A 27,500-nucleotide genomic window follows, 5' to 3' on the forward strand; every position below is an offset into this window, starting at 1 on the left:
TGGGAAGATGGGGGAGAATATGACCGACAAAGGTGGGGGTCAGGACCTCGGGGCCATGTGAAAGCTGCACCGTGTCCACTGACCTCTGAGTGCTGGTACAGGCCTGGCCGCCATATTGCACACCATCACAATGAGCCAGTCAACCGTTACACTTATTTTTGTCTGTTGTGATAAGGACAATGTCTGTCCTAATATCTGGAAAGAAAAGCCTGGCTGAATCTGGTTCCCCCAAAGAGACTGGGGGCAGAGTTTTATCTGCTGAGGTATTTGATAAAGCTCAGCATTGGACCAATTACTGAAGAAGAGAATTATTTGCTTTAAATTAAACAAAGCGGAGAAAAACATTTTCAAAAAAGGTCTCAAATGTTTCCTTTCAAAGAATGTTGTCCAGTTTTCAGTCTTTGGGTTCGATATTTTCTATTCCGTTCGTCTCAAACATGTTTTAGTCTCTTCACAGCAACAAAAATGAGAATTTTCTTTTTTTTAAATAAAAAACTTCTAATAGGTAGATTCTTTGTTTATATAGATTAAGTCAATGTGATATTACCAGTTAAAAATCTCACTTATGCATTTTATAGCATTTTATTTTTGCCTTCTTATGGCAAAAATAGCATAAAAATTTGTACAATTCTTGAACTGCCGCTGAGGGCCACACTAAATGATTCCAACGGCTGCAAATGGCCCCTGAACCACACTTAGTCAAAATAAAACACTTGTGTCGCAAGAAAATTCAAAAAGAAAAAAATATATAAATAAATAATTAAACCCACATTATGTAATTGTTCTCAACATGCATTTTGCTTATCAGAAGGTTCAAAATGAAAACATCTCACCTCAACTGAAACAAGCAACAGTGAAGAAAAAGCGGGTCAGAAACAGAGATGGGTTGTTCTTTTTGCCAGCTGAGGCTCTTGCCTACGTTGTACTTTAACATCTAGGTCCAAACCCACATCCCTCTCTGCATTTCATCACCTCCACTACATGTCAAGGGCAGTTAGAGGACAGAAAGCAAGACGGAGACAAAGTGGGACTGGGTGTGTTATTTCTGTTACTTTCTGCATGTTATGCCTCTGTATTTGAAAAATGTCGTCTTGCTCCGGCGTCTTTTTAATGCAAGTCGCCGCCGTAGTTTCAGGATGGATGGATGACGGCAGGAGATGCTGACTTATAGCTCAGCTGCTGCAAAGCCGTGGATTAAAATGTGGCTCCTGGTGGCCATTCAGAATATTAACCACCAATCTTTTGTCATGGATAAGTAAAAACTATTTTTTCCTCAACAGCTAGACTAGAAGATCAAATTACATATATAATCATTTGTAATAATAATAATAATAATTATTATTATTATTATTGTTAGCAACATATTTCTACTTTAACCTTGTTTTAGTCAAAAATACTGGAGATATTTTTCTAATAAAATATCTCCATTTTTTTTTTTTTTGCATTTTGGTAATCTTTTGAATTTTATTAATATATTCTAATGAATATATGCTCTTAATATTACTGGCTGGCATTTGCAAAGCAGCAAATTCAGGAGGGCTTTGATTTTCCTTGTCACTGATTGGCTGTAACCTCCATCAGTGTGGATAAGGAAAACTGTAGACATTAGCTTCTGCGCTGGTGCACTGTGCATGTTCAGATATATTTGGTGTTTTGAATAGTTAAAATATCTCAAGTATTTGTGGATTTCAGCTACTTTCATTTGGCTGGAAATACCAAGACCCCACTGAAGTAGTACTATTTACTAATTATTACTATTATCATTATTATCATTATTATTATTTCTCCACTTAAAGCTTAAGAAAATCTGATTAATTATTTATTTTCTATTTTTTCCTATTTTTTCTATTTTTTCATAGGTTAATATCGATTGACTGATTGATCTCAGCCAATCAAACTCCTGATCCCTTAACATGCTGTAGGTTGAAGCAGTTTACATGTACTTTCTTAAATGTTTAAATAATGCATCAACGCATCACTTTAATGAATATTCAAAAATTATCCATCATTTTCATAAACTTCTCCAAAAATGAGCAAGAATCATAGAACTATCTTTTGTGTTTCCTCAGGACAAAAGGGGTGAAAGGTGGTGGTGGTGTAGGGTCACTGTGGGGGACAGAAGAAGCTCACACCGCCCCCCACCAACGTACCCCACCTCATCTGTAAAGTTCTCTCTGGCTGACCTTTGACCCCTCCTGCCTTTGTCCAAGTAAAAATAACTAAATCTGTTCTGGCAAATGAATGCCTTTGAGACCGCCGCCCTTGTTGTACATCGCTGCATGGCTTTTTCCCTCCGTCCGTGCCTGATAATATGGAAGGTTGACTTAAAGATTACGCTCAGATTAAGTTGGAGTCTTCTGGCAGATGGTGGCGCTTCTCTTTCTCGCTCGCCCCTGGGTAACTTCTTGTTTCTTAATGAAAAACGCCAAACAGAAAATTGTCTTGTAATGAACCTGTGAGATTAAGGTTAATAAATGTGCTTGGCAGCCACCGCGTTAGTTAAGAGTCTGCTCGATTGGACCGTTTGTGTTTTAGGATTTGTCGGAAAACGGGGGATGATTGCAGAGATGTGAACCCAGCTGGAGCATCAGGTTAAAATAGTTTTTTTTTTTGTTTTGTTTTTTTTTTTAGATTTTGTTTGTTTAGCTTCCACAGTGGGTCAGATTTTGTGCTGGGATTAAATAGATCAGTGAGTAAAGGCAGGATAATTAAATATGTCTGCAATCATGGTCACTCTTTCAAAATGAAACTATTGCAAAGTAACCGAAAACAAACTACGCTGCCGTCATTAAATAAGGATTCAAGTGAACTGTTCATAAAGGGATCCGAACTGGACAACATGAGCGGATTGTGCAGGAATGAATTGGACTAATTTGAAATCCAGGTTCCATAACACTGGAAAAGTGTGACTTAGTGGTATGAATGAAATAGATTTATTTACACTATTAAAAATAAAAATAACCAATCAGAAAATGATTTTGTTTTCCTGTTTTAAAAGTATTCTGTCGACAAAATAAATTTAAAATAAATAATTAGGATAAATATAAAAAGTAGCACTTATAGCTATGATCAAAACTGGCTGGCGTTTAAAACTCAACTAAAAAGGAAAATAAATGAAATTTTCTTTCTGTCTCTTAACATATCAGCTTTGATGCACCTTGTTTTGAAGTTAATGAAATAAAAAATTGTTTGTTACATATGCTTTATTTGTTCAAGAACTTGTATTAAAACAATATATAATAGCATTAATGTAATTCTACGCAACAGTGTCCCAAAGCTGGTTTCCATTGTTTGTATGCCCAAGAGAAACAAAGTTTCAACAAACGAGTTTATATTTGATAATCTGCGGGAAGAAAATCAGAATCTGCAGGTCGGACATCAGGGCAATCTGGGAAACTATTGCAATAGTTCCAGCTGCAACTCTAAAGGATGGAGTGAAATTAGAAAAAAAAAAAAAAAAAAAGTTTACTTTTGAAAGATAAAATTTGTTTTACTAAAACTTCTAGAAAACATATGTTAATGTGTCAATATTATTTATTAGAACATATGAAGAATGAACATTTCAAATATTTAAAATATAAAATTTACATTAGAAAGTGCCTCCGTTTTGTCATTGAAAGGACTTCAAGCTGTACAAGAACTCTGATGTCTCATCTTGGCGTTTCCTTCTTCACTAACCAGATGCAACACCAGAAAACACATTTATATAAAAATCTTGGCTTCTTTAGTCCTTTAGCTTTCATCCCATACCATCCTGTTCTGTATGGAAGTTATTATAGTCGGCTGTTCACTCTAACTTTTCTTTTCCTGCAGCAACTCCCCCAACGTACAAACAAAAGTCAGGTCTGTAACCCCTCCGGCCCCACCCCCGTGCTCTTTGACCTGTAATGGAGGCCTGGCTGAGCACAAACAGTGGTCGTCCCCGAAGCCCCGCCGCCACCACCTCCGCTGAGGGAGCGGGCTGGCGGGGCTCCTGTTTCACTCGGCCAATGAAAGAGCCTACTGTAAATAACGGGGACCTGCCTCGCCCCGGTTTATCTGCGTCGAGACCCCAGCATCCATCCTACTGTAACAGAGCCTGCCGCTCACAATAGACTCTCTCATGGGTGTTAAGACTGCGGGTCTCTCTCTCCTTCTGTGCCCACTCAGAATAGGGATTAAGGGGGGAAAAAAGGCTCCTGTCAGGTCCTTGAAGGGGGTCAACCACCCCCCCCCCACAACCCACCACACAACACCACTACAACCCCATCCAACAGACACTTTAGCCTTTGTCCCGCTGTGAGACTTGGGAGCAGGAAAGGATGGAGGGGCTGTGGAGGTGGGGCGAAAGGCTGAGACCAATCACTCTGACAAAATGCTGGATCAAACTCTTGGGTACAAAAAAGCATCAAAGCTCACCCAGCGCTGCAGCCACTAATGCATTTCCACTGAAAATCCATTGTTTTCTGCGACAAGAGAAGCAGGTTGGAGGGTGGCACTTTGCTTCTTTTAGTTCCAAAAATCTATTCTAAGCTGATAAATGTATGATTTCTTGGAAAACGAAAATAAAAGAATGTCTGTTAAACTACTCATATGGCCATTTAAAAAAAAAAAAAAAACTAGTTCTCTAAATCTTTGATGCTTTCTGAGTCTGAAGGAGTTACGATTTGCCCCGTCTTCCTGACTTTGTGCAACATAGAGATAAAGATAAGAACAATAAGACACGAGTTAAAGATGATGAAACGCCACATCCTGTCAAACAGCAAGCCTCTTCTTCTGCGCGTGAGCTTGTGAGCTGGCACAAGGAGGGAAGGAGGCTGAAAGAGATAGAGAGGAAGGTTTCGGGTCAGAGGCTAAGTGAAATATATCCCCACTCTGAGGCATGCAACAGAGAGGATGCAGGAAGCTGAGGGCCAGAGATAAGGGCACAGACGTCCGTGATAAGCACCCAAACACCTGTTAGGGAAGCTTCAGCTCCTCGCCTCGGACCAACTCTTACAGGAGGCAATAAAAACACAGCCAGGCCAGGAAGCGGAGGAAAACCGCCGCAGTAATCCGCTTTTCTTTTTCCGAAAGGTGAGCAAAGAGACTGAAGAGTGTCTGGGCGCTTGGTGAACGTTCGAGGCGCGGGATAAAGCTCCCATCCTGCTTGGCGCGGCATGCTTAATGGCATATGGCAGGAGCCTACAGCATCATTTGTAAGGTCAGCGGCGAGACAGCGGTGGCAGAAATGATGCCGTTTGAGTCATGACGTGTCAGAGCCGCCCGCCTCGGCGATCAGTCCAGGAAATGGAATGGGTGCCCCCTCCCCAACTGCTTTTTTTTTTTTTTTTTTAACAGTCCTACTTTCCTTTGAAAGCCGAGAGATAAACAGACAAACACAAAACAATCTGGGAGCAGTCAGGAAAGACCTTGGAGACGGCAGACAGTGAGCGCTGAACAGAGGATTCATGGTGCATCAGGACTGAGACTCAAAGCTGGATACAGCCTGATTCTCTGCTTTATATATGGGTCAAATATGACAGTGATAAGCAATGTCTAATTATTCAGCAAAAATAATACTAGAAACTACTGATGTAGTTTTAACCACTAAAACCTTAATAATAAAAAAATAAAGACCATTTAATACACCAGAACAGGGGTGAATTAATGACATTTAAAACTCTCCAAAGCTATCCGTACTGTTGAGTTTTACCATGTTATCCACTGTTTGTAGATTTAAAGTGTCAGGAAATATTAATAAATGTGAACATATGGCTAAATCCAGTTACAGTCTGCAGTTTAGTGTTACAAATGGAAATGCTTTTTAAAAATATTTGTATTTGTGTTTGTGAGGCCATGATGGCTCTGACTTTATCTAATAAAGACGTAATAAGTTGTTTAATGATTACTCTGATTATCACAAAATGTGGAAAAACTTGAAGTCCATATAACACCCCCCCAATTACAAGACATAAAACGTACAGCTAAGAGTAATGAAGTACATTTATTAACAAGTCAACAACAACTAAAGACAGCTAAAAACAGCCACACAAAGCTTTTTGACCTCAATTATTTTTCCCCAACTTTCCTCCCAAAAAAGGCAAAAAGAGTTTAAGCACTGCTACTATTGAAACATCCCTTTATTTTCAGACATTCTTCATCTCTAAGCAGGAAAGCGCTTGTTTGCCTTACCGCCTGCGAGCTGGGGGGGGAGGCACCGGGGGAGGGGGGTATCGGCCTCATCCATCATCAGCTCTCTCCCTCTGGTAATCTCTCTAGGCGTCTTCGGTCAGCAAATACATAAATCAATTATGGTTTTAAGCTTTATGCCATGATTTACCCAACTGATCCCTCCTGGATTACAGCGGAGCTTAAAACGTGTCGGCCAGCGGTAAAGCTGCGACTCGCCTTGACATTCATTGTGCTGCTGCCACGGCGCTCACCGAGCGGCATGGCAGCCGCCACGTCGGGTCTGAGGGACTTTTTTCTTTTTCACAGAGAGAAGACAATCATCTCCATCATTAGTAATTTTGTTAAAGATAAGGGACTAACTCATCTTTGGATGAGTAAGATTTTAAGAGGGTATTTTACTAAAGAAGAATTTTGTACAATACATCACAAAAAATATTTTTAAACATAAATTAATTTAATGTCAAAGAGCCAAAAATAGAGACCTAGGATGTCGTTCTGAGCTTCTAATCACTTAAACACAACACATCACGATCATTTTCAATTCTAGCTGCACATTAGATATTGTAAGATAATTTAAATATAAAAAGGCATCCAATTAAAAGCCTTGTTTGCCAAAGGAAATATTCATGTTGCTAATCTATTTAATGTCATGTTGATGGCTTTAATGCAGTTAAATCTAAAAGGCAGCAGAGAAAGTTTGCACATTTTTTAATTACATGAAAGTAGGTTCAGTGTTTCTTAAAGCACGATGGTATGGTTATATCACTTGTTTAATTTTGCATCCAAATTGCATGGCTCTAATTTATTGCACTATGAAATCATTGTATTAAAAAAAAAGAACCCTCACCTTCAAAACAACTGAAATTTTCAGTACTATATGTGCACTTTTAAATCGTTCAATTAAATTCCTGGTGCTGTTGTAATTTTTAGGAAATTGGAAACTATATTGGGGAAACCTCCCAGAGGCAGGGGGTTAGTGACACTGATGCAGCACACAATATTGTGCTGCGTGTTCAATTTTACATATATGTATATCATTTTGGTATCCATTGATTTGCAATATTGGCCTAAAAAGCTAACTACTGCTTCCAGGTGCCTCCTAGAAGAGGCACTAGAAAAACATCAGTTACTAGATTACATCAGCTTTTCAACTCCCTGAATTAAAACGAGTCAAACTGCAGAGAAGAACAGATATTGTGCTCAATAATCATATTTAGTTTATAACTATAGCTAAGTTTACCTGATCTTTGCTCTATATTGGTGCATGGGTCTTCCATCACTGTGTGCATTGGTATAAAAATGCCTCACAGGATCTTTGGGAACTAAATGAAATCTCTTTGCTTGACACTTAAATATAATTTTGACCTTTATGTGTAAAATATCTACAACTGATTTAAAATCAATGTGTTGAATAAATAAAATACCAGATGCTGAAAAATGACTAAAGCTCCTTTATGTGTAATTTAACTTTCCCTAAGAGCTTCAATGTATCAGAATCATAATTATAAATATTAGAAAAATATTCTGTTAACACAAATGAAACCATGGTATTGTTAATCTCTGTGAGCATGGCCTCATTACAAACAGCAGTTTCTGGATATTAAATGGGCCGTTGTGTTGTGTAGTGGTAGAGGAAGAGCCCCATACACAGGAAGGTCCTGAGTTCGATTCCCGACCTTGAAACGCTGGCTGCATGGCTTCCACCGTTCTCTCGCTGTCTGATGGCCATCAATAAATTCCGCTAGTATCAAAAACTTCTTTAAAATACAGAAAAAATACAATTAGTAATGTGGGCTTTTTTTATTTTTTGAAGAGAGATTTGCCTTCCCCAGAGCTAAAATTTTATCGATTGTCTAATGTTTGACAATAAAGACGTAAAACGGCATAGAAGCTGAATAGTTTGACAACACTTGGACTTGTTTTGACTCGATGAATAAGAGGGAGACAACTTCATCAGTGAGGTAATATACGTGTTGAATCCTAAATTCACCTGTTGAGGCAACATGCCGCCCCCGGCCCTGAAGAGAAGGATAAAAAACCTACATGGTGTTGCTACGTCCTCATTTTCCTACCTGAGGGATCCTTTGTGACAGGTGACGTCGAGGAGAATAGGGGCTAATTTTTTATGACCAGCTTCCTAGCGTGCTGATATCACTCCATTGGGGTCCCTTGCCAATCTCTGGCGAACCATTCAAGTGGCAACAAAGAGGCTAATTAGAAGCTCTCTCCCTTTAAGCCACGAAGGGCTCCGTTTTTGATACTTCCCAGGGAGGCTAGGGGGCCTCTGAGGTGGCAATGGCAGCTTTTCACACACACACGCACGCACACACACACGGTTTGGCCCCTTGGCTGGGGCACATTTTCTCTTTGTGGCCGCCCTGCTCACAGTCTGCCAGACTGATAGAATCAGAGAGAAGGAACCGACACATCTTCTTTCATGTGGCGGGGACCCAGAGAGGGGATGCTAATGGGATATCGACGGGATTAGAACCCAGCGCGTTCAGGTCCAGGAGAACAGAGGACAGACAGGGGGGGCGCTATGAACCTGAACTAAAATTTATTGACTTTGTTGCTTTCCATTGGAAAGTTGACAATGATGCACAGCCGGACTACAGTAGGAAAGTTTTCACAGAGATGAACTTCTGCTGAATATTCCCTAAACCTTCACTTTCCTCATAGTTGCTCAATGTGTGTTTGTAGATAAACTAAAGCACGAGTAACAGCCTCTGGGACCTCAGATACACATCAGGAAGTGAAAACTGATAAAACATCTGCATCTCACCTGATAAGCAGTTGAATTAGGACAGCAGCCCTACACTTCAACAGGCACAAAATGTGTACAGAAAGATATGAAATATTTCAAACATTTTAAGTAATTTTGCCTCTTTGGTGAATTTTATTAATATTATCTTTTTTTTTTTTGCATGAACAACCATTTAAGGCCATGTTACAGCATCTCAATTGGATTTATGTGCAGGCTTTGAGTAGGCCACTCCAATAGCAGATTCTTGGACAACCCAAGTGCACCTGAACGTATTATTAGGGTTACAGTTATTTATTTAATGATTACTCAGAACGGTCTCTGTTTCAACCTGTAGATGTGAAAATGATCTTTTGAGGGTAGAATGACAAATGGAGACATTTAAATTTCTTTTACATTTACTAAGCTTTAAATTTCATCCATACTCAGATGGGCATTTCTCTGCATGTGCATCTTGAAGTCCAGTGAGAAGGAAACTATTTCTACATATGATGACGTAAACTGTAGAGATTTCTATTAGCAACGCATTGACAGAGAACATACAATGTATGCATGTAATGTATTTGATGCTGAACACTGTATAATGTATTCATGTTACCTGAGGATTCAAAAAAGCGACTCGACATTGCTGTCCGAGTGCATTTATGCATAAAACATGTTAAACTTTAGTGCAGCATGTCCCAGTGCATGCAGGGAAACATCAGGAAAAAAATGGAGGCCGAAAGACCAATTCTGTTTTAGGAGCTTCTGCAAGGAGCAGAATTTATGGTTTTGTCATGCAAGGCAGGTTGTCTGGGTCTGAAGCAGCCATGGACCGTAGGGATAGACGTAAGGAGATGTGTTCCTTTCAAAATCTTTTACGGAATATTTTTTAAAACTTCTGGGGTTCATCAAGATTATTTCTGAAGGTAAATGCTAGACCAGTCTTTGTGTTCTTTAGGGCCTCTGAACTCTTACATGGAGGCTTCTTGATTCATGAACTCTGACCTCAGCTGAAGCAGTGAGGCCTGCAGAGCCTTCGATGGTGTCCTGGGCTTGTTTTTGGACTTAAAGATGACTTTATAACATTTTCCAGACAGAAAGATGTCAATGAATTCTCACATTTAAATAAATGGATTGTTTATTATTAAATTTGGTCAGTCAGAACTAAAACATTCTTTGAAATTAACATTTGAATAAAATCTGCACTGATGCCCGCGCACACACTGTGTCAACTTCAACAGCAGAATATGAACCTCAGACCTTCTACCTGACCAGAGGGGCTCCAGAGGAGGAAAACGATGGGGCCCTGATGTCATTCTGTGCCTGACTACATCTCCTGAGCAACACTGAGGCACCTGGTCACACCAAGTATAGCCGCTAACTTTTATCACACGTGTGCATCCCTTACCTCTTATCTCGACGACGAAACCGTTTTAATCACCCTGCTGATTAGATCGCTTCCCCCTACTGCCATTAGAACTACCTCCACCTCCGTTTGGAGACGCCTTTCACTTCAATATTTCCAAAGTAAAATGAATACAATCCATTTTACCTGAAGCTATCAACAGCCTGAATAAGAATCCAGAGCTTGATACGTCTTAAGGTGTGTGTTTGTAGTTTGTACAGCCGATTCCACATGATGGATCCCCTCCCTGTGTTAAATCTTTGATCAATACATCTCCCTATCCTGACAGTGAGGACAGAGCCCAGATCTGAGATCAGAGCGATGGCGGTGTAAATCTTTACGGTTCAACCAGAGCCTTTTAAAGCCTGTCTATAATTGGGCCTCAGCCAGCAGTTGCCGTCACCGAGGGCCCGCTCAAATCGGGAGCTCCTCGGGGGCACAAACAAACACTGCGCCGCCCAGAAGGGCAAAGGAAGCACCTGTGTGTGAAGATAAAAAGGAAGACGACGTCAAGCAGCCCTCTGCCGCCATCTCTGGCTCAGGTTTCTGGAGAGGCGTTTTTGTACTGCTGGATGATTATACCGATTATACTGTGATCATGAAGACTTGGCTCACAGAGTGATTTCAACTCGGAGGTAATCCACTGCCATGTAATGGATGCTTTGTTGTCAGGAAAAATGCTTACAGCCGTACAGGCTGGGACCGCGAGCCCCTTGCTCCTGTGGTGTTCCTGTTTCAGAAAGTTTGGCCCACACCTCCATCACTTCATCCTCACAGTACTGAGTGAGGCTCTATTTGCATCGTGATGTTAAAGGAAAACAGAGGCGCTGGGGCGGCTGGGTTAGGGTTCAGCACCACAGCTCTGGGTGTCTGTCATTTCTACACGACCTGTCATTAGCCGCGCATCATAAACTGATACTCCTTCTGCCAATCAAGTAAACGGGACTCAGTGAAGTATGTCGTTAAAAAAAAAGAAAAAAAAAGAGCAAATTTATACCCCATAGATGCTTCTTCTGTTACCAAGGCTTACTCAGTTGCTAATTGGACGATGATACATTTGACATTTACTATGGCTTATTTCTATATTTAATCAGCATCGCCTTCACCTGCTCCGGGTTACCAAGAGTCGTGCAGTTGGCATTTCTGCAATTTGATGATAATAATACAGCAAACCTCTAGATAGTCCAGTTTAAATGATACCAGATATGAACCAATGAGAATGTTCTTTGGTAATACTAAGGTTGCGTGCAATGAAGAAATTATGTTTGTTTTTCTTTGTTGTTGTTTTTTTAGAATTCCTTGAAAATTCTAAAAACTGTGATAAATTCTAACTGCAAGACAAACAAACAAAAAAACAAAACAACAAATGATGGAATCTGGCAAGAAAGCTTCAATTAGCCACAGACAACTTATGCGGCATGTAGAAACATTCTCATTATTAAAACTTTAAAACAATCTGTGAAACAAATGACACTATAGCCTATGTTTAAAACTCAGTGTGGTAGATTCATCTTTTCAGCCCAACTCTGAACAAATTTTTTCTCAAACAACATACTGTGGGAACAGAGAAATATCCTTTATTGCCCCACACTTGGGAAATTCAGGAATGTTTTTCTTCAGCATGAACACAGAAGAAGACAACAGGAAGTCCAGGAAACACAGGAAGAACCTTCTGCAGCAACTTGTTGGTGGCTGCAGAAGAATTGAAACTGAAGAACCTTAATCATGAAAATCTCCATCAGATTTGATTCAGCCTGAGAAGACAAACTGAATACAAATGTATACATTTTACACTGAGGTTTATGCTTCTAACATAACAAAATATAGAGAAAAATAAGAGATATTTAATTGCTTGCAAGGCTCAGTATCTATAAGTCTGTATTTGAGTCAAAAATGCATTGGATGCACAGGAAGAATTCATGGTACCTTAAATTGAACAGCCAAATATTACATCTTGGCAGCAGTTTATTGCACACATAAATGTTGTGTTGACTATTTCTATTTCTGGGCTTTTTCTGCTTCTCCTGGTTTCGACCAGTTGCATATTTTTCTTCATTTCATGTTCCTCCTAAACTTTAACAGATTTTTCCTCAACTCTACAACAGATCGCATTAGTAAACACGTCGGCAACTGATGTGCTCAGTGACTACTAAAAGTGGGAGTCTTCAGTTTTGATGCATTAAATGAAAAACAAATGGAATTTTTCAGTGTTTTGCCAGTCAATCAAACGGAAAGAAAAACACTTGAGGTGTCAAATATGTTACAGTTTAATATGCTGCAGAAGCTCAGTTTGTCATTTTAGAACAAAGTAAAGCTAGCTGAAAATATCACAAACAATGAAATCAGAGCAAACAAAAGCGTTCTCAAGTAAATTCGACAACTTCTGTTCTTTGGATTCTTGCAGGTTGTTGCTATCAGCAGGCCAACAGAACCCAGCAATCTACTGCGACTACTATAAAAACATGCAGTTAATGGTTGACGGGGGCCAAAGAAGCCACTCAAGAGTCAGTGTGTGTTTGGAAAAGATCTCTATACCTTCCCTTGACCTCTCTTCAGAGTCCAGCCTATATGTACACCTGTGTGTGCATACTTCGTTATCACCTGCAACAAACGTATTGGAAGTGCTATCGGGCCTCAATCTGCTCTTGGTTTACTAAGAAAGATTGCCAAGGGTTATCTGTCTCACTCTGATATGCAGAGATAAGGGCCTGGGGCTGGCTGTTTAAACACCTGGGGCCCCGGGTATTAGAGCGCCCTCCGTCCCCCTGGTTTTGCCACAAAAGGGGAAAGGAGATGGAAGAGCGAGCGCTGACTGCTGCGACTGAAGGGGGAATGTGTGTGAAAAGTAATGAACACGAGAGCGTGCGCGTGCGGAGGTTAATGCGGGGGTGATTATTTCCCACCACTCCCACCCGCCGTACGCCAGATGACAATAAAACACGAAGCAGAGCAAAAGTAGAGCATATTTTCTTCAATTTTATCAACAACACTGGATAAAACACAAGCACAGACAGATCTGCAATTGATCTTTTTGTTTCGTTTAAAGCTTCTATAGTGGGAAATCTCTTTCTTCACATATGGGACGTACCTTACAGCAAGGGTCAGTCATTTGCATGAGAATGTACGATTAAGTGAAAGAGATAGAGTCAAGGCTGTGTTCAGAATACAAAAACGAGGAGGTTTTCCTCCTCTATTACCCCAAACCCCCACCCTTCAGCATCACTCCAGTCCCTCAAGTGTTGATTACTTTCTCAGAGCAAGGGTTACTAAAATATTGCAGTAATCTTGTCGGCCCGAAGCCCTGACAACGCTCGGTCCATTCGCCTTCGAGAAATAAATCTATGACCCGTCAGTGTGGAGCTGATGATGATGTGTCAGTCAGAGTGTGGTGGGGGTGGGGTGCAGGGGGTTGGGGCGAGGAAAGAAAAGTCACGGTCAGAGGGGGGATTGCTGATGTTCAGAAAACTTAACCTGAGGCTCTTATAAGCCTAAAACTACATTTAGTTTTAGGCTTTTTCTTCAAATGTAATCAACGTCAACAAATTAGTCAGAAAAACTGCAGAATGCCAATTTTAGAGATTTTCTTCCCCTTCTTTTACTATTCTCCTCACCGTCCCAGAGATAAATGTGGATCTTCGTCACAGTTACTTGTTTTGCAAAGCAAAAATAAATGAATAAAATGTAAATAAAATGAGTGGTGGGCATTACAAAAAAGTTTCAATTTGTTCAGCCAAAATCAAATAAATATACAAAAAAAAGATGATTTCATGAATTATGTAAAAAAGAAAAACAACAATTATTGCCACTAATGCAAACTACGATATATTATATTAACCATTGAAGAATATGGTTATCCCCATTAGCTATATGTATTTTTGATACTTGAGCAAATGTTTGTACAATTTTAATTTTAAAATGTTTAATTTAAACTATTTGAATTTAAAATTGTTTTAATTTAATTGGATTTTTAACCACAATAATCAGCCCATATCCTGTGACACTTGTATAAAATCTGATATTAGCTAGTGAATCGCCCATCTGAATGAATGCTGCTCTTAGACGCCTCAATAGGAACTGCTTCAGTTTTCACACCCTGTCCATGATTTCCGCATCTGGAAATAATTCAAAACGGCCAAATTGATCTTTTTCTGAACAGAGAGAGAATAGAATGAGAGGCTGTTGTTAAGCCAGCTGACTGGCAGTGCACAGTAAATCCGTGGTGTGAAGCAGGTCAGCATTTTGTTGTAGCCAACGTGTTCCTTGCTCCGACGGCAGTGGCTCCAATGTGGGATGAAAAAGTTCAGATAGTGGCTACCTCTATCGATTATTGTCGTTTCTATGGCAACCATCAATAAATATCAGTTTATTTGAAAATTTAATTCATAGGAGTGCAACACTGTCTTGCGATATTAAAACATCACTATCTTTGCTGAGGTAAACGCTATCACAGTTACGGCTTTGCCTGATGAAGGTCGAGCAGAAGATGCCGGAACAACTCCAGTTATTTTTTTGGTAACAATAAATGGCAACAAAGTGACACAAGAGACATGAATATATAAGAATTACAGATACAGAAGGCGGCAGAAAGCGTCACTATAACAACTGATGGTTGGATGTCTAGCGACACCTCGCAGCAATCTGAAGAGAAGAAAAGAAATCAGAAAAAGAAAGACGAAAGGTTTGATGTGTTTGTGGTGAAATCTATTTAAAAAATGCACATTTATTTTTGCAGCATAAATTTAGATATTTCCAGTTTTCTTGAAAGTATTATTAACTAATTACTGTCTAGTCTCATCTTCTGAGTTTTAAATATTATTACACTGTTTGATGCTAAAGTGGTCTATCTGATAAAGGTTCAATCCAGGCTGTATCTAGTAAATAATAATTTATTTTTATCAAAATATCCATCTGCTTATGAAGCTTCACTCGGGTCAGCACCCCCTCCCCGACCCAGACGGGTCACTCAACCCTCTTTTGACTCCTGACCAGGCTCTCAAATTTTGAGTTCCTGCCTCCACTTCCTGGATGTGCCAATGTTCTCTGGTCTTTTCTCATTTTGAAAATGCATGAGAGATGCAACTCTTCATTTTACAAGGAAGTTACATTAATTTGTGGTTTTTAGAGCTTGAGATTTTGTTGAAGTAAATCATGTGTGAACATGACATGAACGATATCCAAATAGAGGCTGGATTTTTCAGACTTTGCTACTGAAATAAAAAAGGCATATATTTCAAGACTTTTTACACATCTTCACCCGGGGCAACAATAACCGTGGAGGACACTGCCCTTATCTCTCGGCTCCTCTCCGTTTTTCTCCATTCCAGCCTGATATGTAGTAAATAACATGTTTCCAGGTCTGTGTCTGAAGCGGCCTCAGCGTATCTGTGCCGTTCTTTGCGATATAATCCAGGGCATAGAGGAATGGAAGGGGGCAAAGGGCATTTATTCAGGAAGTGGGTACTTTCTGGTGCATTCATTGCAACACCGAAGCACACACGCAGACACCTCACAGCACTGACCCGTGCCACATCTGGAAACAATTACACCCATGTTTTGACTTGACCCGCATGCACCCAGGTTAAACTTTTTTCATGCGCTTGTTCCTAGGTGGTGGGGGGAGGCAGAGGTGACCCTGACACGGTGGCTGTGGGGAAATGATGTGTAATTAGCCCAACAAAACAGAACCCAGCCTGTCTGAAATAAAACACGAAGAATGTCCAGCAGTTCGTACGAGAGTAGATGAGGGAGAGGGAGTTGATGCGCCGCTCGACGACCCACGGAGGAATCTGTGAGGACACGAAGAGCATCTGAATTATCAGGCATCTCAGCGCGGCGCCGCGGCGCTTTCATGTGCGGACGGCTGCGGATGATGCAATGTTTGATTTCCACACTTCAGGAGGCTGTCAGGACAGCGCATGCAATATTAAACAGTGTCGTGTCGGTGTATCAACCAGACTAAATTAACCCATTAGTATGCTACGGTGCAAAGCTGGAAGATCAATGCATGAAACGGTTTGGAAATCTCCTTTGATACAAGATTTCCCAGCTTGAGCGAATTGATGAAATTCCTCTTGAAACACAGGCAACCATTTCACACACCAAACCCCCATCCTCCCCACCAGAAGACAGAGACTGATGGAGCTTGTCCATTAACAAAGTGAGTTGCTGCTTCTTACATAAAGGCTCGAGGAGAATTGATCATAAGCAGCCAGAAATCTACCTGAATGTTCACCTTCTCCCTAAGAAACAACTGTCAGTCCGCACTCACTTTCCTCCTTTATATCATAAATAATGGGCACTTTTCATGAAGGCCAAGCAAATAGAAACGCTTTCAGTCGTAATTGCCAGCACCAGAGAAGCAACAGACTTCATTGCGGTTATTAAATGGTGGAGAAACATTAGTGAGAGGCTCTGAACAAGGACACTGCTCTCATGAGTAAAAGCTCTTCTGTCATTTCCACTATTTCTCCCCAAAACAACAGTGAGACAACATTTGCCGTGTTAGGAGCTGCGACTGAACCGGCGTGGGGGTTAAAGATTGAACTTTAACCGCTGCGTTTCTTATTGATCTGAGCAAACATTGCAGGGTGAGAAGGTGGCCTTGAATGCAGTAGAATGTCTCCAGTTAAGGGGAAAAGTCGGACTGTTAAAATCCCAGGAATACAAGGTTAGCGAGGCTGACTGACTCAACAGGCTGAAAAAGCTGCGGGGCTGATATCTCGTCTGCTGCCACTCCCCTCTCCCAGAACGACCTTGTTGTCTCAGGGCCCAGCTTCAGCGCTCATTTCCTGAGCTCACCGTCTACTCCAATTATCAAGCCAATAAAGGACCCCCTTGTGCAGTTATGGGAAAGGGGAAGGGAGTCAGGTCCAGGACAAGGGGGTCCCACAGCGGTAAGTGTGTGCGATGGCTACTGCCCACATATTGGAAGGTGTGACTAATGGTCTTGGACAATGTTGAGACAGCAGTGCTTCGGCAGTCACCTGGGCAGGCCTGGCAGTTAGTGGAGGAGTGAATCTCCTGGCCGCAGCCGTCAGCTGCACAGAACTGCAGTTTGACATTTAAAGGATCTGAACTCTTCAAATGTAGCATAACATTGTTGGTTGTAAAAAAAAAAAAAAAAACCCAGAAAGATAAACAATCTACAAACTTCTTTTCCTTCCTGTGGATAAGCGACATTCACACAGTCGGTAAATGCAATCCATATCCAATGTTTTTATCACAGTCTTAAAAGCCCGATTTCAATCTTTTCACCCCCAAAAATACAATCTGTGCCACTCACATATGTGGTACTAATTTGGTTATGTATCTAACGGTCATGCCGCATTACATGAATGTAATCTGACGTTTACGTCATTAATTTGAGACGTGTCAGAATTCTGCACCAGAAAAAGCAAGAAACAGTAAATCTGGCTGAAACGATAAACTTGCGAGAGAAGTCTGTCAGTGAATCACATCACAATCCCACCACTCCTGACCAGACGACGCATCCAAACAGAGCTCTAACGCAATTTTACATTGCAGTCAATGCGTCACAAAAGGCCATGAACATTAATTATGCTTTATGCAGTTAACTTTCTTTGTGTTATGACGGTGACGGTGGAAGGAGTTTGCGCCGCAATCTGTGGGTTGCTGGTTTGAACACCACGCCACCCTCCTCTGTTGTTGTGTCCTTGGGTAAGACACCCACCTCACCTGCCTGCGGTGATCAGAGGGCAGTAGTCTGCCACCATCAGCGTGTGTGTGTGTGTGTGAGAGGATGGGTAAATGACTGTAGCATGAAGCGCCTCTGAGTCCTCTGGACTTGATAAGTCGCTATGCAAGTACAGTACCACGGTCTTGCAGCAATACGGTCAGCTAACGCTGCTGAATAAACTTTTAAATCATTATTAATTCCATAAACAGAGCGCTGCTGTCTGACATCTACATTGTTCTGTGCATGCAGGGGCTCGTAAACTCTTCACAGAAGACTCACTGCACTCGGATTTAGTTAGTCATATAAACCCCCAACCAAAAATGAAAAAAAAAAAAAAACGTTTTCAGCAAGAAAAAAAAAAATTATTGACTTGTATGAATATAGACTTAAATCCAGTTTCTATCTATCTTATGCCATAAACAAATTGATAAATATTACTTTGTCTGGTAGGAATTACATTTCTACATGTCAAAATTATAATGTACATATACATTATAGTATATGTAGTAGAATAATGGAAAAACCAGATTTAACACTCATGATATCCGTCCTGCCAATTAGGTATAATGGAAACACTAAGAAAAACACAGTATTCCAGATGAATACTGTGAGAACTTTGATCAGTGAAGACATTCATTCTGTTAAACAGGTGGCCATTATTTAAAGACACATGCTGGATTGTAGTGCAACCCGAGTATCACAGATCATTCCAAGCATTGTTCAGAAGAACTGAAATGATCTAAAATGGAAATTGCAGACAGACAAACTGAGATTTTAATGAATGGAAGAACAATTAAAATGGAAAATCTGAGCAGCCAATGGCCAGCAGACAATAAGAGAAGGTTTAAGCTGCAGTTATACCTCCACATAGCAGCTGTCTTGAGATAATTTGACTGTGAAGAATGCCCTGTTGTCTTGTAGATCAGCACTTCAGAGGCTGCAGTTCTTACTTTAAACATTAGATGAAGCTGCAGATAAATTTGCTTGTAATCAACAACTGGAAGCAAAAAAATAATACAAAAAATACTTGATAGAAGAAGTCAAATCCCAGCATAAGTCTTCACTACAAAGTTTGACTGCAGAAGTCTAACTTTTTTTTTGTTGCTGTTTTAACAAGTCTATCAAACATTTGGTGATGCACTACCAGCTTCTGTCACGAGTATAAGCTAGCCACAAAGGATTTCTGTGTGTATTTCAACTATTAGAATGAGGGATGCACCAATTCAAGTTTTCTTGCCAATCATCTTTAAAAAGCCTGGCCAGCCAATTACAATTTTGTTCCATGCTGATTTTTGTTTTTTTTTTTGTCAGAAAAGTCACTACATATAGTGACAAAGCCTGTGCACTATGTTGTGGAGACATTTTCAGTCATCTCTTTATTGTCCCATTATTTCAGTCGTTGTTATTGAAAAAACAACATGAGTTAAAGAGATGACAGTTTGGTAATAAAACACACCGGCAAGCCTAAAGAGGAACTGAGAAACCATTTATAGTCTGACAAAAGAAAAATTCTACTTTCTGGGTTTCAGATGATGACAAACACTGAATTTAAGCCGTAAAACACTGTTTAGCGCAGCGGCTCAGGCAACGTGATATAGGGAGCAGTCAGAAAAACCCCATAGAAAATCTATGGGGTGACATCAAACATGCCGATTCTGAAGCAACAAGAAGCAATGTAAATAAACTGCAGAAGGTAACTCCTGTCATGTCAGGCTGGGGTGCCTGAACTTGTTTGACTCCATGTAACAGATATGTAAAGCAGTTCTCAGGATTGTTTAGTGATTCACAGGAAAGAGAAGAAAAGTTGTCTGGTGGTCCTGCTAATGGTGTTTCACCCATTTTTACTTGATTTCTCACATTTAAATATCAACAAACAGATATTGCAGTCAGGTGCTTTTGACCACCGTTGAGTTGTGATTCATTTTCATATTGACTGGAGATACAGTGGGTTGATAGGAAGTTTGTGACTGCATCAGTACACAGGTGGATCTTTCAAACTGGGTTCTTTGATGATTTTTCTGGGCTGTACGTTTAGATTTAAGAGTCCTCAAAAGTGTAGCTTCATATCATAGTGACTCACATTGCAAAGTCTAAACGAACATGACAGAGTCTGAAAACCTGTCTGCTCCAAAGTCTTATTTTAGAGAGTTTTCCCCTCAATCTTTAAAACTTTTCTCAGGCTCATCTATCTATCATTTGCAGTCTGACTCCTTTCTGAAGACAGACAGGCTACTGTAAAGATTTATATTACAGCAAATACAATAAAAGACACAGCTTAAACAATAACTTGATCAAAGTGGGTTTGGGTCCAGAAACATCTATTTGGCAGACCTCTGACATAGCCGTGAATTGAAACAACGTTTGAAGGTTTCGAGGTGAAAAGGAAAGCAGCGAATCTGGAGGGGACTCACCTGTGCTGCTCCACAGCTTCGTTATCCGGAAGCTCTGCGCCGCAAACGTTGCATCGTTCGTGCTGGTTCCTGCCGTCCGGTTTCATGCCCACCGCCAGCTCACCCAGCTTGCTGAAGAACTCTCTCTGGATGAAGCTTTGTGGCAGGAGCCCCCCGTAGGTGCTGAAGTCCATCGACATAGCAAGGGCTGGAGACATGGGGAGAGCGGAAGCCATGGACACCGGCATGGACATCATGGCGTCCGTTTTGTGGTTAACGGGTAAGGAGTACAGTGAGGCCAGGTGTTTCTCCGTCATCCCCGCCATCGCCTCCAGCCCCATCTGACTGACTTCTGCCTGGTGGTCGCCCATGCTGTCATCGCGGACGTAGTGCAGTTCTCGGGCGCTGGTGATCACGCTGCTCCTAGTCGGGGTTCCGGGGCCGTCTCGGTTCCTGTCTTCGCCGCTTCGCTCTCCATTGCTGGAGGCGCTGGACTCCATGTTCTGAGGGCTCTCATGGCCATTTCCACCCATGTCCACCTGCATGTTTTCGGTCTTGATCTCAGACATCAGGTGGTGGGAGTTAGCGTGGATGAGCTGCTCTCCGGCGAAGCCCTGCTGCAGCAGAGACTGGCCGATGCTCATCAGGCTGTCGACAGCGGCTTTGGTGGGACTCAGGTTGGAGACGTTGAAGGAAGTGGAGACAGAGGGACTCTGGTCGACTACGCCGGACATGTTGGGAGCCTGTTGGGTACCTGACAGGTAGGAGCTCTCCATGGAATGTTTTTTGGAGATTTTGGCTCCGTTCTGGCCTTTGCGCTCCTCGTCCTCCTCTGTGCTGCCATCATTAGCGCTGACCTCCACATCGTTTTCGTCTGAGGACTGGATGGTTTCCAGAATCTTTAGGCATTGTTCTTCTAAATACTCAATCTCCAGGATCTCAGCTGCATACAGAAGATCATCCAAGTCCTCAACCTTGGCCTGGAGCGTGGCAGTGTAAGCATACTCCAAAATCTGCTGAAAAGTCTTTGGTGAAAGAAAGTCCAGGGTGTAATGCTGGCTGCTGCGGTGGAAGAGGATTTCAAACATTTTGCTGGTGCAGGCTAGCACAGTCCGGTGAGCATGAAACTCTTGGCTGTCCACCATGATGATCACATCACAAAGAGTCCCAGCCAGGCGCATCTGGTTGGCCTTCTGCAGCAGGGCGGTGGGATGGTTGGGGTTCTGGAGCTGGATCACACCCATTTTACTTAAATCCATTTTGTCGATGCAATACTCGAGGCCGACTCATGAGGCTCGCCTTCCCCCGTTCAGGAGAGCTTTTGACCGTCTTTGTAAACAAGTTGAAACCTGCACAGAAAAAAAAAATCATAAAATACAAGTGTGTGATAAGGAATTTACAAATTTTAGTTTTTGCTCCTTTGATACGCATTTCAAAATAAAGACACCTTGAAAAAAAAATTAAACATAAAAAGACATTTTAAAATGAGGAGCCCATTGTTTAAGTAAAAAACAAAACAAAACACACAAATAGAAATGTAAGCACACCTTTGGAAAGCTGAAGGTATCTGGAAATCCAAACCCAGGGCTGATTACTTCTAGGCCTATAGAGTCAAACAATTAAATAAAAGTTGTCCAAACCAAAAAATTAAAGCATCACTCCCTGAGCTATAACATTTCAAGGACAGATGACAAATGAACTCATGGCTTTAACCAGTTCTACCACTGTCAGCCCCTCATAGATTCATCTTCATTTGCAGATCCGGCCTGGTTTCTCCCAGTTTTTCTGGAAACACCTCAGGACTAGCGTACGCCGGGCCAAGCTATATATTGGAAGCGATTTGATTGGCAGCAGATTGCATTTGTTGATTGGCCCCATGGATTTACGTCACTGGATGAGCGAAGGTTGCACTTGCGAAAGACCACATGCAACATCAACTGGACGGGGCAAGCCATAATGAACCAATATACTGGCTGCCCAACGCAAGCTGACATCATCAACCCCGGCTCCTGTGCGCTCATGCTCCCACATTCCTGCCTATATTCACGCCCACATAGTGAGGAACTATGTTGGACATGTCTTCCAGTGAAGACACACCCGACTTGCCTAGAACTGAAGCAGACATTAACTAGTTAGAGTGAGACTTGACAATGGAGAAGGAGCTGAAGACGTTTTGAAGAAAATCTCAGTGAAAACTATTATCCACAACTGGAGAATGTTTGGAAGACCAGAGAACCATCTCGAGTGTCTGGACTAGCAAAATTAACCCAACAAAATGATTACATTTTTTTTTTGTGACTTATACAGAGGAGGTCACAAAAAAAACTTTAAAAAATTTAAAGCACTTCAACAATAGGAAGAGAGAGAGAAAGAGGGCTTCCATTGAAGAGCTGCAAAGCCAGAACCACAGTTGGCCCGAGAGAACACAAAGGCCCGTCTCACATTTACCAACAAATATCTTGAACTCCAAGATTATTTTGAGCAAATATTCTGCGGAGACTGTCAAACACAGCAGCGGTGGTGAGTTGGTCTGAGCTTTGCTGCTTCAGCCCCAGAACAACTTGCTGGAACTGATGAAACATGAATTCTGTTCTAGAGAAAAAGATCTTGAAGGAAACTATCAGGCCATCAGCTGAAGCCCAAAGCTCCAGCTCTCTTGGGTTATGCAGCAAGACAATCATCTGGAAAGAGTCACTTTCATTGGAAGATGACACAACCAGTTACTATGTTTAGGGTGTGAATGCTTTTTTCGGATTGTTCTGGGTTATTGTGGATGGTTTTATTTTCCATCAGAAAAAGGAAAAAATCTATGAGAGGAAAAACAGCTTCAAATTCAACAAGTGGAATACTCTCTTCCACATTAGAAAGGTTATTTTAAACATTTAATGTGACAGTGTATGTATTCACACCACACCTCAATTTATTATGCAAATGGAAAAGTGTGAGGCCACTGGAGTCTCGGATTGCAAATATCCTGCAGGGACGGTAAACAATCTGTGCAGTGGCATTGTTCTGAGAATGTGCACAGGGTATTGACAGTATTTTCTAAAAGGAGACAATTTGCTGGCTGTCCAACAGGCTCCCCCTGCATACCAATCAGTCCGACATATGTTATGCTAAAAAGATGTCTTCATTTGCTTATCTGATGGGGATGTACACCAGTTAAACAAGAGTGAATTGTGGGGCTTTCACTCCGCCGCTTGGCTCGCAGCGACAGTCGACAGCCTTTCTGAAATTAAATAGCATCTTACTCAGTATTCTCATCACAGACAGGAGCAGAGAGCAGCGGCCAGGAATGGGTGGAAAAGAAAGCAGGATGAGGCGAAGGCACACAACGCTGCTGCACTTAATGCCCCTCTCCTCTTCTCTCCTCTCCGCTCCGCTCTCAGGCGCTTAAAATCTCAAATGAATGAACATGTCTGTTGACTGTCGGTAATTTCATTATCCAAGTTAACAGGGCAACATGTTGCTCCACCTTATTTCTAAAGCATGTTTGACCCACGCTAAATAATGAGGACAGGTCCAGATTCAATTAGCAGCCCCGCGGCTACATTGCACTTTAAAAATTGGACATGTCTGCATTCAGATTCGCCCGACGTGAAGTTACAGCACGCCGCTTCTCGGGTCCAATTAAATAAACACTGTTGCAACAACAGATGATGCATGAATGAAAGAAAAGGAGGAGAAGCTACCAACTACCACTTCCACTGACCTAGTTTCTGGCTGAGTTCATAGAAGGCGAGTCTTATGAGAAAGGACAGCTCTGACTGAAAAATAAAAGACTTAAACGCAATCAATCGGCCGAAGAGCGGAGTCCTGGTCTGAGGGTCAATTACTGGAAAAGTCAGATGTTTTTTTTTTCCTTATTTATTAAATGCAACAAAACTAAGAATTGCCATGATGGAAATCCTTCAGAAACACATTCAGAAAAGAGCTACCGATATGATTTTTCTCTGCCGAACAGCAGTTTACAAAATTTTCTCCACCATCCAGCCCACCAGATTTGACTGTTCAAGATGTTAAAACATAAAGCAAAAATATCCTGCATGATGTTTGAATTAAAAGATTTTTTTTCCTGAGTCAACCCTTCCTCTGATTATTGCCAAACTCAAAAACATATCCATGTGATACATTACCACACTAAAATTGGGGGCAATTCTTTGTTTTACTGGCATTTAATACAGAACATGTCAAATTTTTCAATCTCACAGAAACAGATTTCTGTTTCTGAACAGGCAGCATGTTGTCCATTGCCAGCTTTGATGCACTTTTTAAAATGCATACATTTTCAGATCACATCAAGATTAGTCATGCTTTGATAATTTAAAAAAATAGGATCCTAAACTACTACCTGCATTAATGAACCTGCAGTAAAAGTGTCTGTATAATGTGCTATTTTTATAAGAGAAGAAAACAGTAGTGGCCAGGACATGATCAGACCAGTAAGACTTTTTGTTTTTATAAATTGATCATTTTCCTCAATCAGAAAGTAATAGAAAAAGTCTGATCAGTGCATCTCGCCTTTTAAAAACTTCCTAATTTCAGAATCTTCCATTCTGCTTGTCGAAACATTTTATAAAAATAGCAAAAGAACAAAAGTTAGACTTTCCTCAAGCTGTAACTAGTGTTTCCCAGAAAATAATAATAATTTAAAAAGCCTGATCGGTGCAGGTCTCATTTTAAAACTTCACCTCATTTGAATTTGTTCTCTGCAGCATTCAAAATAAGGACTACAAAAGGAAAAGTCACATTTGCCACCTGAAGACTCCAAATATTTACGTCCCATTTTTATTCTTGAAAACAAAACTGTTCAGCTTCTTCTATAAGTCCAAAGTGGAGCAGGCTGCAGTGATGTTAAATGATGCTGGCACCTATTGTTTGCGTCCTGAATCACAGAAAATGATCCCACCACTGCGTGGACCGGTTGTCTTTTTTTGGGGGGAATGCGGGCAAATGAACCCAAATCGATTAGGAGTGGAGGTAATGATGAAACCACAGGTATTCTAGCCGGGAGCCCCCACCCCCCTCTCTCTCTCTCTGTAAACAGAGATTATGCTTCAAACCGAGCATTATCTTCATAACATGTTTGCCAATAGGAGCGATTTATGGCCCCGTAAATGGTCGATGCTTGTTGCGCTCTGTGCTGGGATGTAAAGTTCCCGTTTCTGTTCTGGGGGACTTTGTCTGGTCTCTATTAATAAAGGCTGCGGCGCGTCTAGACGGCGTTAATGTAGCAGACAAATTATACACAAGGTTATGCATTATGCAAAGGAGCGGGGACTACATTAAATACATTAAAGCGGTGGAGATTGTCTCCCCAGAGGACAGTATAGATCGCTGACAATGACCATATTAGGCAGCCTTCACAGGAAAAAATAGGAGCGGAATCGATCAGATCACGGGTTGTCTGCCATTGCGCGCCTTGACGAGGCAGCCACAAGGATAAACAGCGCTCAATATTCCACTCTGACACACAACAAGCGCAGAGGAACTAAATAAATAAATAAACGCTCCAATCTCAGAGCCTGGCCGTGGCGTGTTTTTTTTTTTTTTTTTTTTTTTTTTGTTTTTTTTTTTTGTTTTTTTCCCCTCAAGAAGTCCACCTGAGACCCGGAGAGCAAACCGGATCAACGCGCAGGTGGCGGAATGAAAGGGGGGGCAGGTACGGTCTCTGCCGCTGCGAGGAGATAAAGAGGGAAGGAGTGAAAAGGGGAAGAGAAAGATCAGACACATTCGATAACAAATCAACTTGCCATCGCTTCTGTTACCAGTCCCCCCCACCTCCACTCTCCTCGCAGCGATTATTGATAACCAATCAAACATCCAGTTGGCTGCCAATCAATTAACAGCCTGACGGAGCAGGAGCTGCGTGGGGGATTTGGGTTTGTTTTGTGAATAAAGACCGGTGTCTCCAGTCCCTCACCGTGATGTCACCTCAGCTAAATGAGCCAGGCTGGTGCGCCTGGAGACGCGGGGGACAGGAAAACGAGCGCATCTGTCTGGAAATTGCGTATTTTTGACTCAAATTAAAACGAGCGGAGCGAGATATTTTTACTCCCTCTCCCCGGCAAAGTGACGCGCAGCGCGGCGTCATGTGCTGTCTGGCTCCCGGTGAAGCAGCCAGACCTCACGTCCTCTGACTGCGATCTCCAGAATACTAACCAGACAACACAGAGAGAGGCAGAGGGGCTGGGGGCGGGTGGGTGGATGGGATGAGAGGGGGCTGGGGGTCGGGGGGCGCACGTCAACCTTAACATCTCCACAACAGGCTTCATGCAAACTTCCACACCTTGCAGCGCGATCAGGTACACACTTGTTCCCAGCCAGAACTCTCCAACTTGGCTGAGCCCAAGTGGCGTCCGCTGGCAACTTCAGCGGCAAGGTTGAGCGAGGACAGGCGCAGCGAGCGGAGAGCGGCGCTGCAAAAATAAATAAATGAAGAAAAAAAAAAACCACACACACACACGCACACCCGCGCGCACACCACGCATGAAAACATCCCATATGGTGAATTAAAGTACGCGGAACATACAGAGGGACGCGCATGCAGAGAAGCGGGTCTGGCACTTGTCGCAGCTGCGTTTAGCCCGGGTCGGTACTCACCTAAGTTGCACGTTTTGACTCCGTGAAGTGCACGGGGGTTGGGGCTACAGCATAGTAAGGCAGTTCGCAGTACCCGCTCTCTCAACACGCACTAACTCCTTTCTTCTCTCGCCTCAGCAAATCAACACGGTGCTGACGTCAACGCAGCCAGTCAGCCAGACGAGCAGCAGCAGCAGGCAGGCGGGCAGACGGGCGGGCAGCCGGGGCCGAGCGCTGCGTGCGCTCCGCTCCGTCCATACGCTGAGAAAGTGAGACACCTAGGGGGCTGTCTCATGTCGAGCTGCTGCTGCCTCACAGTGTCTGGGGACGAAAGGTGACCGACACTGCCCTCTCTTCAGCTGTTTGAACACAAATACAGTAGCCCACAGCTGTACTGTATGCGGCCAGGGGCGCAGCCAGGGCGACTGCGGCCCTGCGGGGGAGTAAGTGGATAAGTGAAAATGGGGAGGAGGCGTGAAAGAGACGTAGCTGTAGTGACCATCATAATAAGTATTTGAAGAAAAAGATTGA

General features: G+C 42.0%; 1 protein-coding gene across 3 annotated transcripts in view; it reads right to left on the minus strand.

The window, feature by feature from the left end:
- Nucleotides 1–27,252, minus strand: part of zbtb16a (zinc finger and BTB domain containing 16a) — a 169,833-nt gene extending 142,581 nt beyond the window's left edge. The window contains exons 1-2 of one of the 3 annotated variants that reach the window (XM_055046493.1): nucleotides 26,991–27,252; nucleotides 20,409–21,736 (exon numbers count right to left, since the gene is read on the minus strand). In XM_055046493.1, coding sequence (XP_054902468.1) covers nucleotides 20,409–21,646 — 1,238 coding nt within the window. In that variant the 5' untranslated portion in view covers nucleotides 21,647–21,736; nucleotides 26,991–27,252. Of the gene's footprint in view, nucleotides 1–20,408; nucleotides 21,737–21,934; nucleotides 22,361–26,676; nucleotides 26,708–26,990 lie in introns of those variants that run through there. The other 2 variants (XM_055046495.1, XM_055046494.1) reach the window with 2 other exon arrangements.
- Between the last annotated feature and the right edge of the window lie 248 nt (nucleotides 27,253–27,500).

The sequence above is a fragment of the Poeciliopsis prolifica genome, unplaced genomic scaffold (genome assembly GCF_027474105.1).
Source record: "Poeciliopsis prolifica strain line A6 unplaced genomic scaffold, Auburn_PproV2 SCAFFOLD024, whole genome shotgun sequence".
Classification (NCBI taxonomy): domain Eukaryota; kingdom Metazoa; phylum Chordata; class Actinopteri; order Cyprinodontiformes; family Poeciliidae; genus Poeciliopsis; species Poeciliopsis prolifica.